General features: G+C 48.2%; 1 protein-coding gene across 1 annotated transcript; it reads left to right on the top strand.

Moving 5' to 3' along the window:
• Positions 1–4,277: 4,277 nt before the first annotated feature.
• On the top strand, positions 4,278–11,320 carry LOC138802540 (C-type lectin domain family 10 member A-like). Its single transcript, XM_069985957.1, has 6 exons — positions 4,278–4,660; positions 7,153–7,256; positions 9,949–10,302; positions 10,439–10,590; positions 10,689–10,798; positions 10,954–11,320. The coding sequence occupies exons 1-6, from the start codon at positions 4,431–4,433 to the stop codon at positions 11,129–11,131; spliced, it is 1,128 nt and encodes a 375-aa protein (XP_069842058.1). The 5' UTR covers positions 4,278–4,430; the 3' UTR covers positions 11,132–11,320.
• The last annotated feature ends 747 nt before the right edge of the window (positions 11,321–12,067 follow it).

Raw genomic sequence — 12,067 nt, 5'->3', positions numbered from 1 at the left:
GGAGGTACGTGATGTTGAGCCGAATCCACCCGGGGGTCCGCAACAACAGACCCCATACAGTGGGCTCCCTGCAGGGCAAGCGGCATTGTCATCTAGCTGCGGTTCGGGGGATGAAAGCAACAGGGCGCCTCCAAGACTTTGTATTCGGAGATGAGTTACCAGAGGAGGCGCCTGGGAGAAAGACCAAGGTAAAGACCACCAAGCTTCAGGAGCAGGTAACATTTGTATATTCCCCCCTCCCTGTGCCCCCCGAACTGGCCTCAGGGTCAGCTCACTGTGTAAACCCCATATCTCAGCCCAGCCTGAGTTCTGTTGTGGACTCTGTGCAGGAGAATGGGGAGAGTATAGAGTCTAGTATGGCGGTAAGCTCCATCTCTGTTTGCAGTAGCAGAGGAGGAGCAGGTGAGGAACCGGCCGTAAGGTCGGACAGTGATATTGGCCCAGTGGCGGGCAGTGGTAGGAGAGGTGGCCCAGCGGTGGGCAGTAACGTTAAAGGCACTGGTGCATCAGCTCGCTCCCTGACGGGAGGGGGGAGCGGCTGTGTGCCGGTGTCAGCTGCGGGAGCTCCGGTGGCTCTTGGCGCTGCTGTTCCTTTGTGTCGTCGCCGAGATGCTGCCGGGGCTAAGATGTCTTTGCCTCCCAAAAGAAAGACTGGACTTAAGCCTTTATTTTGTATTGGTGCTGCTGGACCAGATCGTGCGGAGGAGTCTAGTACTGATGAGGCAGAGGGTACCAGCAGAAATAGGGCAGGGGCTGCCTCTAAACAGTCCAGGCAGGCTGTTCGGTCCTTTCTAAAGGGACCAGTGGCCTGTCCTGTGGAGGTGGCTCCGGTCCTGGTACCCAATGACGCTGATGGTACAAAATCTCTTTCTGTCCCAGAACACACCGGTCCACCCAGTGTGAATGGGGGAATTAATGTTGGGGGGATGGCAGGAGTGAATGTGGGGAGGAATCTGTCTGGGGCTTTGGAGGGTGGTCGGGGCAGTGTGACATGTGGTATTGGTGTGGGTATGGATTATGTGGAGGAGGGTGGTGAAGGGGCACAGACTAGTGGTGGGAGCATAGGGCCTGGTCCAGTTGCACCCCCAGCGGCTGCAGCAGCGGTACGCAGCTATGCAAATGTTGCCGCTGGGGGAAGTGGGGTGCTTTCCTCGTCCTCGGGCCCTGGGGATGGTGACTTGCATCGACGTGTCCTGCAGGCCTTAAAGAGAGGGGAGAGAACAATCAATGTAGAGGGTAGGGAGGTTGATCTGCCTTTCTTGATAGAAAGGCATGGCCTTGCAGCCTTCCGAGAGGAAAGGGGTAGGGAAACTGTGTGGTCTCTCCCAACAGCCGGGCCGGGCGGTGTCCGAAGGAATGTGGTCCGTCTGAGGTGGAGAGGCAGTGATACATGTCCCCCAAGATCTAAAGTTGTTGAGCTCCTGCTGAGGATGAGCTTCAAGGCAGCTGACATCTTTGCCTTGATACATCCCTTTGGTACCCCTGAATTCGATATCAGCCGGCTTGAGCTTTTTTGGTCGAACTATGAGCTGGTAAAGGATGTCTCGCCAAAATAACATCAAGAGAGTGACCGTTTTAACCCCTAACGAATCACTCTCTTGTATTGACATCATGACGTGGCTTGGCCGGTATGGAGAGGTGGTGGAAGTCCCAAAAAAGAACAGGGACGAATATGGCATCTGGTCAGGGGCTTGGACCTTTATGGTCAAACTTAGGTATTCAGGAAACACCGTTACCCACATACCATCTGCCACCTTCCTAGGAAGGGATCGAATCCAGGTCTTCTACCAGGGTCAGCCTAAGCTCTGTCACAGGTGCGGTGACCCCACACATTTCAGTGCTAGGTGCACGGTGACAAAGTGCTCATTGTGTGGGGAAATAGGTCATCACGCTGCATCCTGTGCGGAGATTAGGTGTCACCTGTGTGGTGACTTAGGTCACCCATTCAGTCGCTGCCCTCGTTCCTTTGCCAACGCAGTTGTTACCCCGGTGGAGAAAGGTCGTGAGGAGGAATCTACTGGGGGGGCAGCTGGCGGAGGTGAAGGAGTAAAAGAGCCGGGGAAGAAAAGTAAGCAAAAGACGCCAGCCCAACTGAGGCGTCGGGATAAGCGCCAAAGGGAGAGGGAGATGGGGGAGTCTCAGGAGCCTTGCGCAACTGTGGTGACCTCTGATCTCATCCCTGAGGCCAATCTTACTGCTGAGGCTCTGAGGGACAGTGATCTGGATGAGGAGATCTGGAGGATTCGGAAAGAAGAAGGTGCCATCTCTCCACTGTCCTCCCATGGTGAGAGCGCGGATGAGGATAGTGGGAGATGGGTGGAGCACAAGTGGGGTACTAAAAAGAATAAGAAAAGGGGAGATGTAAGATCTTCTCCCACCCACCAGATGCCAAAGGAAGGTACAACCATCCTCCCTCTGATTGGTCTCTCAAACCGGTTCAAAACCCTCCAAGATGTTTCCTCCTTAGAGGTGCAGGAGGCACAGGGTGAGGTTCTGGTTGTTGCGGTGACGGAGGGGCCTGCAGGGGACGTCGAATCCTCTCTCACTGGGGAACGTATTTCCTTTGGGGGGAGGATCTGCCCAGAGTCGGGGGACGAGGAAATTGTAAATAAAGGGGATATGGATACATCTGTTTCACTAAAGAGGGGTAAACCATCGTCAGATGAGGAAGGTGGCGGGCAGGATGGAAAGGATAGTGGGAAAAAGAAAGCCGTCTAACTCAATCACCCATGATGGCGGCACCCTCTCCGTTGACGCTGGCTTCCATTAATGTAGCCAGCATTAAGTCAGATACGGCTAGATTTGCGGCCTATGATTATTTTGCCCACATTAATGCTGATATTTTCTTTTTGCAGGAGACCAGGCTAACAGACATGTCATCTATATTTAAAGCCAGAAGGGAATGGAGGAATGGGCCCTCCTACTGGTCTCTTGCGGCCGAGCCGTATAGCGGGGTGGCGGTACTTTTTGCCGCACCGGTAGAATGCCGACGGGTTATTGAGTTAGAAATGGGGAGGTGCCTGATTCTAGATGTCCTCATGAAGGGACAAGAACTTCGCCTTATTAACATCTATGGTCCACAGTCCCAAGTGGGATCAGAAGTGTCTCTTTATGAGGATCAAGCCCTATCTTTTTACAAGCCGGCAGGTGGTCTTTGGAGGGGACTTCAATGCTGTCACGAGGCCCCAGGATAGGGGAGGTTCCAGAGACAAGCTGACTTATGATGGCGTCGCCCTGAATAGTATAGCTAGTGAGGCTCGCCTGGTGGATGTTCACATCCGGCATACACCAGGCCACGCGGGATTCACCTATCATAGGGGTAGCTGTAGGTCCAGGATAGACAGGTTTTATTTAAAGGAGGAAGCCGTCTCTTCAGCCGTGTCCGTTGTTGAGGTGGAGTTCTCCGACCACTGTTTAATTTTGTTTTCTCCGGATGGGTAGAGGCTACTGGAAGCTCAATTCGGCTCTCTTGGAAGAAGCGGAAATAAGACAGTCCTTTGAGGATTTTCTTCAGAGCCAGGTACCATTGCTGGGCCTTTGTAGCAGTAAGTCAGAGTGGTGGGAGATGTTCAAAAAAAGGGTTGCGGGATTCTTCCGCCAGCTCTCGAGCCTCAGGAGTCTGGACAGGTATCGCCTGTACCAGGGCCTGAGGAAGAAACTTGAACGTCTTGTCTCGACTGGAGGTAGTCGTGATGATATCTCCAGAGTGAAAGCCTTGCTAATGAAGTGCCAGTATGATAGACACGCATCTTTGGTTTTTGAGAGGGATTACGGGAAGTACCGCTCGCCCGGAGTTCTATAAGACCTTTAAGGACTCTTTGGTACCCCTCTTGACTGAGGTATTTAATGAGTGTCTCTCCTCGGGCACTCTGCCGAGGTCAATGAGGAGGTCAGCCTTGATCATCTTGTCAAAGGGTAAAGACCCGTCCCGCATTGAGAATTGGCGTCCCATAGCGCTACTCAATGTGGACAGAAAGATTCTGGCAAAAGTGCTGTTTAATCGGCTGGTGAAGTTTGCAGCCCAGCTCCTTTCAGGGGCCCAGCATTGCTCTGTTCCCTCTACAGGAGGTAACGCAGGATCAGTGATGTAATGGATGTACACGGTGACTCCATGTGAAGAATACCATATGTTTAGCTTTAGCCACCAGGGGGTAAAGGGTGGAGGTCCTAGATGGGGGCTATAAGGGGCATTATGCTATTATGTAACCCTGTCCCACTGTTCTGCCACGCTGTAACTTACATTCTTCTCTTCCACTTTTCTAGGACTCCTTCCCTCTTTCTTCTTTCTTCATTGTCTGCCGTGAGATGATACTGTGTATCATTTGGAGTCACGTTGTACGTTGGGGAAGAGTTGGTCAAGGACAGAAAGAACAAAGAAGGAACAGTGAGCGCGGAGCGGGCTCAGAGCGGCCGAGGGTCTGAGGAGCACAATGGATGATCAAGAAATGCTGGATCTGTTTTGGAGCCAGAAGAGATTTGTTATGGCCCACTGGGACCAAGGAGCGGGTATGTGTGCCCCGTCCTCCCCTGTTCTCCATGGTGGCAGAGAGAGACGTGTCAGCTCTAACGTGCTGATATATCCAGATCTGGAGGACCCGAGCGGGGCAAGAGAAAGAGAGCAGAACTCCGAGAACAAGAGCCGAGAAACCGGGGATAACAGGTATGTGCCCATGTGGTCGCCCCAAGATGCCCTCAATATGGTGACATTGTGCCATGTGGTCGCCCCAAGATGCCCTCAATATGGTGACATTGTGCCCATGTGATCGCCCCAAGATGCCCTCAATATGGTGACATTGTGCCATGTGATCGCTCCAAGATGCCCTCAATATGGTGACATTGTGCCCATGTGATCGCCCCAAGATGCCCTCAATATGGTGACATTGTGCCCATGTGATCGCCCAAAAGATGCCCTCAATATGGTGACATTGTGCCAATGTGATCGCCCCAAGATGCCCTCAATATGGTGACATTGTGCCATGTGATCGCTCCAAGATGCCCTCAATATGGTGACATTGTGCCATGTGATTGCCCCAAGATGCCCTCAATATGGTGACATTGTGCCCATGTGATCGCCCCAAGATGCCCTCAATATGGTGGCATTGTGCCCATGTGATCGCCCCAAGATGCCCTCAATATGGTGACATTGTGCCCATGTGATCGCCCCAAGATGCCCTCAATATGGTGGTATTGTGCCCATGTGGTTGCCCCAAGATGCCCTCAATATGGTGGCATTGTGCCCATGTGGTCGCTCCAAGGTGCCCTCAATATGGTGACATTGTGCCCATGTGGTTACCCCAAGATGCCCTCAATAAGATGCCCTCAATATGGTGACATTGTGCCATGTAATCGCTCCAAGATGCCCTCAATATGGTGACATTGTGCCCATGTGATCGCCCCAAGATGCCCTCAATATGGTGACATTGTGCCATGTGATCGCTCCAAGATGCCCTCAATATGGTGACATTGTGCCATGTGATTGCCCCAAGATGCCCTCAATATGGTGACATTGTGCCCATGTGATCGCCCCAAGATGCCCTCAATATGGTGGCATTGTGCCCATGTGATCGCCCCAAGATGCCCTCAATATGGTGACATTGTGCCCATGTGATCGCCCCAAGATGCCCTCAATATGGTGGCATTGTGCCCATGTGATCGCCCCAAGATGCCCTCAATATGGTGGCATTGTGCCCATGTGGTCGCCCCAAGATGCCCTCAATATGGTGACATTGTGCCATGTGATTGCCCCAAGATGCCCTCAATATGTTGACATTGTGCCATGTGGTTACCCCAAGATGCCCTCAATATGGTGACATTGTGCCCATGTGGTTACCCCAAGATGCCCTCAATATGGTGACATTGTGCCATGTAATCGCCCCAAGATGCCCTCAATATGGTGGCATTGTGCCCATGTGATCGCCCCAAGATGCCCTCAATATGGTGGCATTGTGCCCATGTGGTCGCTCCAAGATGCCCTCAATATGGTGACATTGTGCCCATGTGGTTACCCCAAGATGCCCTCAATATGGTGACATTGTGCCCATGTGATCACCCCAAGATGCCCTCAATATGGTGGCATTGTGCCCATGTGATGGCCCCAAGATTCCCTCAATATGTTGACATTGTGCCATGTGATCGCCCCAAGATCCTCTTAATATGGTGACACTGTGCCATGTGATCGCCCCAAGATACCCTCAATATGTTGACATTGTGCCATGTGATCGCCCCAAGATGCCCTCAATATGGTGACATTGTGCCCATGTGATCGCCCCAAGATGCCCTCAATATGGTGACATTGTGCCCATGTGGTTACCCCAAGATGCCCTCAATATAGTGACATTGTGCCCATGTGGTTACCCCAAGATGCCCTCAATATGTTGACATTGTGCCATGTGGTTACCCCAAGATGCCCTCAATATGGTGACATTGTGCCATGTGATCGCCCCAAGATGCCCTCAATATGTTGACATTGTGCCATGTGGTTACCCCAAGATGCCCTCAATATGGTGACATTGTGCCCATGTGGTTACCCCAAGATGCCCTCAATATGTTGACATTGTGCCATGTGGTTACCCCAAGATGCCCTCAATATGGTGACATTGTGCCATGTGATCTCTCCAAGATGCCCTCAATATGGTGACATATTAGAAAGCTAGATGAAGTCTGCCACCCAGCTTCCCCAGGAATATTTAATGACATAAGGAACAATGCTGTCCACAGGGCATCTAGCATTACAAGCAGGGCCCATGATACTGCTATAGAGTACAATGAACACACAGCTATATGATATCTAGATAACACTGCCATATGGAGCACCCATAATACCATCATATATATAATAATATCACACCGAACATATCCAGGACCTCCATAATACTGCCATACAGTGCTTTCATAGTATACCATTACCATACAAGCCCCATATAACAGTGCTATATAGTGGCAAACTAATACTGGGCCAAATAGCAGCACCATACAGTGTCCACGTATTACTGCAATGCAGTCAACACATAACAGTGCCATATAATACCCATATAATACAAGCTGGTAAGTACAGGTGCAGTATTCATGTTCTGACCTTCTGACATGATTCACACTTTGCTGTATATATATATATATATATATATATATATATATACTCTGTTTGCCCCTCAGATTCCTGTCGAGGTTCGGAGAAGGGTCCTTGGCCCAACGTGGTCTGCTGGTAGTCAGCCTGATCGCGGCACTGACGGCTATCAGCATGGTCCTGCTGTCCCTCTGTAAGTCCCACTTTGTGTAAAGTTCCCCATAACAATCACTAATGACTGTGGGATGTATGATGTATGACTGTATGGCTGTATGATGTATGACTGTATGGCTGTATGATGTATGACTCATATGACTGATATAACTGTGACTGATATGACTCTATGACTGTGACTGATATGACTCTATGACTGTGACTGATATGACTCTATGACTGTATGGCTGATATGACTGTATGACTGATATGGCTGATATGACTGATATGGCTGTATGGCTGATATGACTGTGTGGCTGTATGGCTAATATGATTGTATGATGTATGACTGATATGGCTGTATGGCTGATATGACTGTATGGCTGATATGACTGTATGATGTATGACTGATATGACTGTATGGCTGATATGGCTGATATGACTGTATGATGTATGGCTGATATGACTGTATGATGTATGGCTGTATGGCTGATATGGCTGATATAACTGTATGATGTATGGCTGATATGACTGTATGATGTATGGCTGATATGGCTGATATGACTGATATGGCTGTATGGCTGATATGACTGTGTGGCTGTATGGCTGATATGACTGTATGATGTATGACTGATATGACTGTATGGCTGATATGGCTGATATGACTGTATGATGTATGACTGATATGACTGTGTGGCTGTATGGCTGATATGACTGTATGATGTATGACTGATATGACTGTATGGCTGATATGGCTGATATGACTGTATGATGTATGGCTGTATGGCTGATATGACTGTATGGCTTATATGACTGTATGGTTTATATGACTGTATGGCTGATATGACTGTATGGCTGTATGGCTGATATGACTGTATGATGTATGGCTGTATGGCTGATATGGCTGATATGACTGTATGATGTATGGCTGTATGGCTGATATGACTGTATGACTTATATGACTGTATGGCTGATATGACTGATATGGATGCCATTAATGCTGCGGCTGCCAATAGATCCCGTCTGGGCGACATCCAATATGGCCGCCATTACAGCCCCAGGAGGTTTCAGGATGTAAAGTACCCAGTTTGTTTGGTATTTACCTGTAATATTTCCTTAGGGTCTGTAATGGCGCCATATTGTTTTTGTTTGTTTTTTTAAATTTTTTCATAAGAAACAACAATTTTAAAACAGGACAGTAGAGAAAGACTCACAGACTTTATATTTTAGGGTCATCTATTAGCTGACCCCAATCTTCATCTATATTCCCCAGTCTTCATCTATAGCCCCAAGATTCATCTATAGCCTCCGGTCTTCATCTATACACCCCATTCTTCATCTATAGCCTCCTCACCCATGATTCATCTATAGCCTCATCCTTCATTTATAGCCTCATCCTTTATCTATAGCCCCCATGTTTCATCCATATTCCCCAGTCTTCATCTATGGCCCCTATCCTTCATCTATAGCCCCCAGTCTTCATCTATAGCCTCCGGTCTTCATCTATAGCCCCCATCCTTCATCTATAGCCCCCAGTCTTTATCTATAGCCTCCTGTCTTTATCTATAGCCTCCAGTCTTCATCTATAGCCTCCATGCTTCATCTATTGCCTCCGGTCTTTATTTATAGCCTCCAGTCTTCATCTATACACCCCAGTCTTCATCTATAGCCTCCGGCCCTTATCTATAGCCCACAGTCTTCATCTATACACCCCATTCTTCATCTATAGCCTCCACACCCATGATTCATCTATAGTCTCATCCTTCATCTATAGCCCCCATGCTTCATCTTTATTCCCCAGTCTTCATCTATAGCCCTATCCTTCATCTATAGCCCTATCCTTCATCTATAGCCCCCAGTCTTCATCTATAGCCTCATCCTTCATCTTTATTCCCCAGTCTCCAGCTATAGTCCCATCCATCATCTATAGCCCCCAGTCTTCATCTATATTCCCCAGTCTCCAGCTATAGCCCCATCCTTCATCTATAGACCCCAGTCTTCATCTATATTCCCCAGTCTCCAGCTATAGCCCCAACCTTCATCTATAGCCGCCAGTCTTCATCTATATTCCCCAGTCTCCAGCTATAGCCCCATCCTTCATCTATAGACCCCAGTCTTCATCTATATTCCCCAGTCTCCAGCTATAGCCCCAACCTTCATCTATAGCCGCCAGTCTTTATCTATATTCCCCAGTCTCCAGCTATAGCCCCATCCTTCATCTATAGCCCCCAGTCTTCATCTATATTCCCCAGTCTCCAGCTATAGCCCCAACCTTCATCTATAGCCGCCAGTCTTCATCTATATTCCCCAGTCTCCAGCTATAGCCCCATCCTTCATCTATAGCCCCGAGTCTTCATCTATAGCCCTTATTCTTTAATTATAGCACCATTCTTCATCTATAGCCCCCAGTCTTCATCTATAGCCCCGAGTCTTCATCTATAGCCCTTATTCTTTAATTATAGCACCATTCTTCATCTATAGCCCCCAGTCTTCATCTATAGCCCTTATTATTTCATTATAGCACCATTCTTCATCTATAGCCCCTATTCTTCATCTATCTCCCATCCTTCATCTGTAGCCCCCCCCATACTTCACCTATAGTCCACAGTCTTCATCTATAGCCTCTCCATCCTTCATCTATAGCCCCCAAATCTTCATACAGTGTCCCCCAATCTTTATCCCCCCATCTTCCTTTATAAACTCACAGAATTCACCTGTTGGCTTTCTTCCAGACCTACAGAACAACTCTCACCTAGACACCATCTATAAAGAACGGGATGGTCTGTCCCTGAACCTAAGCCACATCATGGCAGATATAGAGAACCAGAAGGAATACACCCGGGTCCTGGGCAGGAACCTGTCATCATTACTGGACACAATCTCTTCTATACAGGAACAAACCTTGCCTAAGCTGATCAAGAACCAGACTGAAACCCATCAGGAGATAGAAAAACAAGGGCAGCTCTACCACATGGAGCTCCAGCGATCCCTGCTCCTCACACAGAGGATGGAGAACATCAGCAGAAGTTACCTGCTCATCTCCCAGGAGAGTCCACTGCTGCAGAACTGCCAGAGGAGAGACCAAGGTAGGACCTGGCACCATCTTAGATAGCAGTAAAGAAAGACCTTGTGGAACTGAGTATAGAGGAGGACATTTTAGAATAACATGGTTCCTAAGATAGATGGATGTATAATTCCTGTCTATTTTCTATCTCTTTGCAGTCACTGTTTGCCCATTTTGCTCAGCAGGGTGGCAATTCTTTGACCCATCGTGTTACCTGCTTTCGGCACAGACCAAGAATTGGCAGGAGAGCTTACACTGGTGCCGCAAGCAAGGAGCCCACCTGGTGGTGATTGACAGACAGGAGGAGCAGGTAGGGCGGATCGGATACGTTGGGTGGAGGACCAGCAAAGCTGTGATACACTGAGCTCACTGGACATTGTCTTGACCAATTTCTGTTACACTCCACAGGAATTTCTGCAGAAGATGGTGAAGACGTCGTCTTGGATTGGCTTATCAGATCGAGATGTGGAAGGACAGTGGCAATGGGTGGATGGAACGCCCTATAACTCAACTCCAAAGTAAGGAACAAGAAAAAAACGTGAAGACAAATAAAGTCCATGGAGTATGGGGTGGGGGGAGGTTTCCTCCATGACTGTCACCTTGATCCTGTCCATAGTGGTTCATAGTAATTTTCCACCTCATCATTTCTTTTCTGACCTTTTCTTCTGCACAGATTTTGGTTTCAGAAGCAGCCAGATAACTTAGGAAATGAAGACTGCGCCGTACTTCTTCCCGGTTCTATGTGGAACGACGATAAATGCCGCAAACTATACAGCAGTGTGTGCGAGTACAAGGCCGGGGAACTCCGACTTCCTGTGCACAGTCTTCATGATGACTTACTAGACCCCTGATTGGTTGCATCAATGGTCTCATTTGACATCCAGTCATGGTGGCACATGCAAACAATCTACAGTCTATGGTCCAATGTAGAGGTTGAATTGTTTGTAGACCATTATCAATGGCAGATGCCACCAAAATTGGCAGAAATCTCAGAACTTACAGAACTTGACAAGATATTAAATTCATCTTCTTCTGCATCAGCTATGAGTTTTCTAACAGGATAAGTCTGACTGTGTAATATGTTTTGAAGGAGCAAGGAGGAACCAAGATGGAGGCTATGAGCTGGATGTTGCTGGTTCCCTCCAACCTGGATCTTTCTTAAGGTTACACCCCAGTTACCCAGCCTTTCAGCTAATGGTTGATATGACATGGTCCAATGGGTTAGAAGGGCCCATGGTGAGCTAGGTAAACATTGAGAACCCGCTGATCACTAGATTTGTAGCAGTTGCCTTTCCTGGGTCCTAACTGCAGCACGTAGTACTCAGATATCCCCAGGACTTACAGTAGAGCCAAAGGGTATGACAGGCAGACCAGTACAATAAAAACATGCAATGCATATGAACGTAAACCTACCTATAGACAACAGGAACTAGAAATGATAAAATAGGTGATGGCACAAGCCAATGATAATGATGGTAATAGGATAAGATAATGAAATAGGAACACATACAATGGCTAACCATAACTAACTGTCTCACAGTTTACTGACACCTATTCCCTGAACATCAAGCTAACAGCTGATAAACTTACCTCACTGTCCCTGCCCTATGGAAACCCTCTTTTAACCCTACCTACCAAAAACAACAAGTAGGCTCTAGGACCCAGGACCCAGCAAGTCTGAGCATATACCTGAAACCAAAATTAAGACAAACAGCAACAGCTTCAAAATACAAAAAATCAGGATTACGAGCTATGAACAAAGTAAACAAGTAAGAACTAGGCTATAA

Source organism: Dendropsophus ebraccatus, chromosome 10 (genome assembly GCF_027789765.1).
Source record: "Dendropsophus ebraccatus isolate aDenEbr1 chromosome 10, aDenEbr1.pat, whole genome shotgun sequence".
NCBI classification, from domain to species: domain Eukaryota; kingdom Metazoa; phylum Chordata; class Amphibia; order Anura; family Hylidae; genus Dendropsophus; species Dendropsophus ebraccatus.
This window is presented reverse-complemented; position numbering and strand designations above follow the sequence as displayed.